General features: G+C 48.9%; 1 protein-coding gene across 1 annotated transcript in view; it reads left to right on the top strand.

The window, feature by feature from the left end:
- Positions 1-1140: 1140 nt before the first annotated feature.
- The window catches only part of LOC306918766 (cyclic AMP-responsive element-binding protein 3-like protein 3-B), a gene marked incomplete at both ends in the record, with an annotated part of 22304 nt that continues 16415 nt past the window's right edge, over positions 1141-7029 (top strand). Inside the window, 5 exons of the mRNA XM_079531630.1 lie at positions 1141-1227; positions 4017-4156; positions 4457-4613; positions 5405-5474; positions 6718-6878. Of these exons, the coding sequence (XP_079387756.1) occupies positions 1141-1227; positions 4017-4156; positions 4457-4613; positions 5405-5474; positions 6718-6878 (615 nt within the window). The remainder of the gene's footprint in view (positions 1228-4016; positions 4157-4456; positions 4614-5404; positions 5475-6717; positions 6879-7029) is intronic.

Below are 7029 nucleotides of genomic sequence, written 5' to 3'. Positions count from 1 at the left end.
CTACAAGCTCGTAGCGCGCCACTTGGTGGCGCGCTATGAGCTTGTAGATCTGCTATTTTTCAATAGCTAAAGCATAGCATAATGCTCAGGAGGTAGAGCAGGTCGTCCAATGATCTATGGGTCGGCGGTTCGAATCCCGGCTCCTCCTGTCTCTCAAGTGTCCTTGGGCAAGACACTGAACCCCAAATTGCTCCCGATGTGCTGGTTGGTACCTTGCATGGCTTCCGCCGCAATCGGTGTATGAATGGGTGAATGTAATGCACAATCTATGTAAAGCGCCTTGGATAAAGGGTAAAGGCGCTATATAAATGCACCATTTACCATTTACCAAAAGGGGTTAATGCTTATCACTGTGTAAAACCACCTCTGATTCAATCATTCACTCATTACAAGATAGCAGTGTACATGTTCTGTCCACTCCCTGTGGAGGAGGGCTGTGGACAGGGGCGCAGATAGCATTTTATAACTGGGGGGGACATATTTGGGGGCTATCTGCGTGCACTAAAAATGTCATGAGGAGGGGAGATATCCCCCCCCCCACACACACACACACACTTTTGCGCATAATTACGCAAATCTTCGCGTATTTTAGAGGATTTCACAGCAAAACACATGCAGCCACAGTACATGGCTTTTCTTTATGAGGGGATAATCCCACCTCCTCATGAAACCGAGGGGGTCGATCCCCCCACCCCCCCCACTATCTGCGCGCCTGGCTGTGGAGATGCAGACATCATCAACAACCCCATGGAGATTCCTAAGCTAATAATTTGATGACCTTATTGAATTTGGTTCCCTATGGAGACAGAGTTTTCCTTTGTGTCTCCATAGGGAACCATGCACTGCTGGTCACGTACAATGAGTTCAGAGGGCCTCATTCTAACCTCCACACACATTCTCCCAGAACATCAACTTGTTTACGTGTGTGCAACGACCCGTCCAATCACAGAGCTTGTATCATACAACACAGGAACCAATCAGAGAGCTTGTCTCATAACTACAAACCAATCACAGAGTTTGTCTCATACACACAGGAACCAATTCAGAGTTGTCTCGTAAACACAGACCAATCAGAGAGCTTGTCTCATAACTGCAGACCAATCAGAGAGCTTGTCTCTTACCACACAGGTGCAGGACGGGATGGAACTCATCAACCTGCTGCTCCACACGACAGACGAGGCCTCCGGTTGCCACGACGACCAGCCCTGGACCCTCACCAGTCCTGAGGTCAGTAGACCAGTCCTGAGGTCAATAGACCAGTCCTGAGGTCAGTAGACCAGTCCTGAGGTCAGTAGACCAGTCCTGAGGTCAGTAGACCAGACCTGAGGTCAGTAGACCAGTCCTGAGGTCAGTAGACCAGTCCTGAGGTCAGTAGACCAGACCTGAGGTCAGTAGACCAGTCCTGGACCCTCACCAGTCCTGAGGTCAGTAGACCAGTCCTGAGGTCAATAGACCAGTCCTGAGGTCAGTAGACCAGTCCTGAGGTCAGTAGACCAGACCTGAGGTCAGTAGACCAGTCCTGAGGTCAGTAGACCAGTCCTGAGGTCAATAGACCAGTCCTGAGGTCAGTAGACCAGTCCTGAGGTCAGTAGACCAGTCCTGAGGTCAGTAGACCAGACCTGAGGTCAGTAGACCAGTCCTGAGGTCAGTAGACCAGACCTGAGGTCAGTAGACCAGTCCTGAGGTCAGTAGACCAGACCTGAGGTCAGTAGACCAGTCCTGAGGTCAGTAGACCAGTCCTGAGGTCAGTAAGACCAGTCCTGAGGTCAGTAGACCAGTCCTGAGGTCAGTAAGACCAGTCCTGAGGTCAGTAGACCAGTCCTGAGGTCAGTAGACCAGTCCTGAGGTCAGTAGACCAGTCCTGAGGTCAGTAAGACCAGTCCTGAGGTCAGTAGACCAGTCCTGGACCCTCACCAGTCCTGAGGTCAGTAGACCAGTCCTGAGGTCAGTAGACCAGTCCTGGACCATCACCAGTCCTGAGGTCAGTAATACTGTGTGAGACATTACCTCCCGGTGGGGGCTCCTCACTAACAGGTGAGTCAGTATAGGATACAACAGTACGTCCTCCCGGTGGGGGCTCCTCACTGGCAGGTGGGGAGCATATAGGATACAACAGTATGTCCTCCAGGTGGGGGCTCCTCACTGGCAGGTGAGTCAGTATAAGATACAACAGTACGTCCTCCCGGTGGGGGCTCCTCACTGGCAGGTGAAGTAGTTGGCATGCATGGCGACTAAACTGTGGGCAGAAAAAGCAAAAAACAACCCACTGAGGGTAAGAACAACCCACTGAGGGTAAGAACAACCCACTGAGGGTAAGAAGTAAGATGTGAATCCCAGGCGCTCCGTCGACACACGTTGCATGTATGTTACAGAACACGTGTTTTCATCTCTGCAAACACATACATCACACACTTTCAATCTGCCGTCCCTATTGTGAGCATGTAATTACAGGACATTACGCAACCCCCATCCCCCCCCCCCCCCCCCCAAACACACACACACACACGCACGCACGCACGCACGCACACACACACACACGCAGGCAGGCAGGCAGGCAGGCAGGCAGGCAGGCAGGCAGGCAGGCACGCACGCACGCACGCACGCACGCAGGCAGGCAAAAACAAAAGACTTATCTTAGAAGAATGGAGAAAATAGACTGTTGACCATCTACATACAAGCTTGTAGATCGGCTATTTACACAAACCCGCGACACGCTGTCTATAGCTATAGGTCCGGGGACCCCCAGGGCTCCTTGAGGGAGGTCCAGGGGGTCCCCATGCAGCTAAATGATCGTTAGGAACCAAATGGACCCTTATGGGTCTGTAATTCACAGAGTGTATAAAATAGCAGATCTAAAATATCACAACTCCAACATGTCATGAGCTTATATCGATCAGCTATGTTTGTTTTTGTTTTTTATCCCACAATTTTGTAACCCATTTTCACCCCTGTGTCAATTATCTAATGTGATCCTGGGCTCTACACACCCTCCGCCAACCTAGTCCCCATATATGGGGGACATGGGGAGAGCAACGGACTTGAACTCATGGCGCAAATCATTGAATATATATTTCAGAGCGAACATTTTTAACTACAATATTTGCTTCTGGGGGGGTTCTTGGAACTACATATTTTGAGATGGGGGTCTGTGGCCCAATAGAGATAATTCTGGGGGTCCTTGACATGAAAAAGGTTGAGCACAACTGACATAGAAATATAGGTTTTTCAGAAAGATGGATTTAGAAGCCTTTTTTGTAATCAAACTCAGTCCAAAAAGGGTCCGCTGTATAACTACACCTGGAAGGAAGCTGTATCTAGTCTGGAACTACACCTGGAAGGAAGCTGTATCTAGTCTGGAACTACACCTGGAAGAAAGCTGTATCTAGTCTGGAACTACACCTGGAAGAAAGCTGTATCTAGTCTGGAACTACACCTGGAAGGAAGCTGTATCTAGTCTGGAACTACACCTGGACGGAAGCTGTATCTAGTCTGGAACTACACCTGGAAGGAAGCTATATCTAGTCTGGAACTACACCTGGACGGAAGCTGTCATCCGTTTTGTCATTTCCGTTCACTAAAATATATCTTGAAATATCTTTATCATCTTTAATAAATCCATCGTCTGACTGGGGAATGGAACCCCGCCCTCCCAATCTCAGGGCGACGGTACTATTACTAAACAAACAAATCACCCGTGCTGCGGGTTACAAATCACCCGTGCTGCGGGTTACAAATCACCCGTGCTGCGGGTTACAAATCACCCGTGCTGCGGGTTACAAATCACATGGCTTCCTGTGATGTTAGGCTTAGGGTTTTGGATAGTGTTAGTAAACCCTAAGCCTAACATCACAGGAAGCCACGGGTGATTTGTAACCCGCAGCACAGGTGATTTGTAACCCGCAGCACGAAGTGATTTGTAACCCGCAGCACGAGTTGCGGGTCAAAGATGTTAACCTGGCAAACGGAGATACAAGGCCTCCGACAACAACCATTAATCTGTTCTCTCTCCATCGCAGATCCTCCAGCGGCCAGCAGGAGGAGCAGGATGTGGCGAAGACAGCGACACCCGTGACTTCCTGGAGGTGCTGCTAGGGGGCAGCAGTGAGTCATCCACCTCGTCGGCCCCGGTGTCGCCCATGTCGCTGTGGTCGCCCAGGTTAGAGCTGTCGCCATTGGTGTCGCAATTTTTTTTGGTCACTGATCACTTTTTGGTTAATGTATGTTTTCTAATCAAAATTAAAATCTCCAAAGTAACTAGTAAGTTTTCAAATAATTGTAGTGGAGTAAAAGTAAAAATGTTGGCTCTGAGATGTAGTAGAGTAGAAGTAAAAGTACTGGAAATTGGAAATACTCAAGTAAAGTACAAATACCTCAACATTGTACTTAAGTACAGCACTTAAGTAAAAGTACTTGGTTACTTTCCACCACTGACTAATAGTGACATGCCCACGTCCAGGTCGCCCAGCTCGGCCCCGGTGTCGCCCATGGCCCTGTGGTCTCCATCGCCCAGCGACAGTGGTCTCAGTGAAGACCTGGACCTGGACAGCCCGCCGCCGCCCAGACCCAGGCCCCCCGGCAGGCCCCCGTACCCCGGCCTGATCTGCACCAATAAGGTGAGGAGGAGTTGTTTGTTTTGAATAATTCGAGTAGATTTGCTATTAGTTTTAATGTTAGTTTATTTTATTATTTGGGTTATTTGACAGGTGAAAAGTATTGTGCAATAAAACGTAACAAAATAAATGTTTTTTCCTTTATTATTATAATTGTTTTAAATATTTTAGCTGCCCCATTTTTTTACTTTTGATTTTGTTATTTCGTTTTGGTTAATTATAATAACATTGCTTTGTCTCCTCCTCTCATCCCCCTCCTCCTCCTCCTCCTCCTCTCATCCTCATCCTCCTCCTCCTCCTCCTCCTCCTCTCATCCTCCTCCTCCTCCTCTCATCCTCCTCATCCTCCTCCTCCTCTCATCCTCCTCCTCCTCTCCTCTCCTTCCTCCTCCTCCTCTCATCCTCCTCCTCCTCCTCTCATCCTCCTCCTCCTCCTCTCATCCTCCTCCTCCTCCTCCTCTCATCATCCTCCTCCTCTCCTCATCCTCCTCATCCTCCTCTCATCCTCCTCCTCCTCCCATCCTCCTCATCCTCCTCCTCCTCTCATCATCCTCCACCTCTCCTCATCCTCCTCCTCCTCTCCTCATCCTCCTCCTCTCATCCTCCTCATCCTCCTCTCCTCTCCTTCCTCCTCCTCCTCTCATCCTCCTCCTCCTCCTCTCATCTTCCTCATCCTCCTCCTCCTCTCCTTCCTCCTTCTCCTCCTCCTCCTCCTCCTCCTCCTCCTCCTCCTCCTCTCCTTCCTCCTCATCTCCTCCTCCTCCTTCCTCCTCCTCTTCCTCCTCTTCCTCTCAGCCTGCTGCGTCTTCATCAAACCATCTGTCCAACGACGACGAGAAGACCGACATCTGCATCGACCTGCATGGTAATGAATGCTGTACTTCAATCTATTTAGATGAGAAATATTTCTTACGGAATATTTTGGAGGGGAGGAGAAGAGAGGGGAGGGGAGGGGAGGGGAGGGGAGGGGAGGGGAGGGGAGGAGAGGAGAGGAGAGGAGAGGAGGAGAGGGGCGACTGTGGCTCAAGAGGTAGAACAGGTCGCCCAATGATCCATGGACGGCGGTTCGAATCCCGGCTCCTCCTGTCTACATGTCGAAGTGTCCTAGGGCAAGACACTGAACCCCAAATTGCTCCCGATGTGCTGGTTGGTACCTTGCATGGCTTCAAAGGCGCTATATAAATGCACCATTTACCAATTAGGAGAGGAGAGGAGAGGAGAGGAGAGGAGAGGAGAGGAGAGGAGAGGAGAGGAGAGGAGAGGAGATGTAATTTGACCGAGAAGAGACACGAAATGGAAAATTATACAAAAAATAGCACGTCCGCAAGCTCACAACGTGGCGTGTCGTGAGCTTGGCGTTTGCTTCCAGGCTCTTTGAATTATCTGCCTCTTTTCCACACAATGTATGTCGCCTCTCATTCCTCGTGAACACAATGCAGACATATCTGGAAATGTTATGCAAATCAACCTCCTTCATAACAGGCTGCAGGCTCTCAGACAAAGGACGCGTGGCGCGCGTGTCTTATGAAAGGGTAATATATATGTTTTTAATGTATCGGAGGGCGGACCACGTTGGCTTATTTGTGGAGAAGGAATCCGCGGCGGGGCCTTAAGACAATTTTGACCTGAGATCAGATTCTAAAAATGTCTTCTACATCCTGACAGTTTTGAGTTTTCTGAAAAAGCTGACAAAGCTGACTGACATAGAAACATTTCTATGTCAGTCGTTCTTCGATCTTTCAAAAATAGCAGACCTACAAGCTAGTGGCGCGCTACGAGCTTGTAGATCTGCTATTTTTCAATAGCTAAAGCATAACATAATGCTAACACCAAAAGGGGTTCCCGCCCAAAATGGGTTAAGACAATTTCACTCGGCTTAAAAAAAGAAAACATATGGCCCACGACGTACGTGCCAACATTTTTTTAAACATTTACTCAAGTACTACTTGTACTCAAGAGCTTGTAGATCTGCTATTTTATTTGAAAACTTGTGAAATGGGACATTCTGAATGCATAATGAGTATTAATACTTTTGGTACCAATACTTTTGTACTTTTACTCAAGTATACATTTAGAATGTCTTGTTGTTTGTGGTGTGGTTTCGTCAGGCTGGGAGTCAGACCAGGACCAGGACCAGGACCAGGACCATGGACAGCTCCAGGAGAACTTTGGCATCGCCTACTACCTGACCAACGGCCACGCCTCCAGGCTGTCCACCAATCACGCGCTCTCTGTGAAGGACCTGCTGCTGTCCAACCTGGGACAGAAGGTAAAAAAATCCTACGTGTGGAAAGTAACATATCGTTTAAACCCACGGGTGGAGAGTAACGTATCGTTAAAACCCATGGGTGGAAAGTAACGTATCGTTAAAACCCATGGGTGGAAAGTAATGTATCGTTAAAACCCACGGGTGGAAAGTA

This window comes from Electrona antarctica, assembly GCF_951216825.1.
Source record: "Electrona antarctica genome assembly, contig: scaffold_168, whole genome shotgun sequence".
NCBI lineage: Eukaryota > Metazoa > Chordata > Actinopteri > Myctophiformes > Myctophidae > Electrona > Electrona antarctica.
The sequence above is the reverse complement of the archived record's forward strand: the minus strand, read 5'-3'. Positions and strand labels throughout refer to the sequence as shown.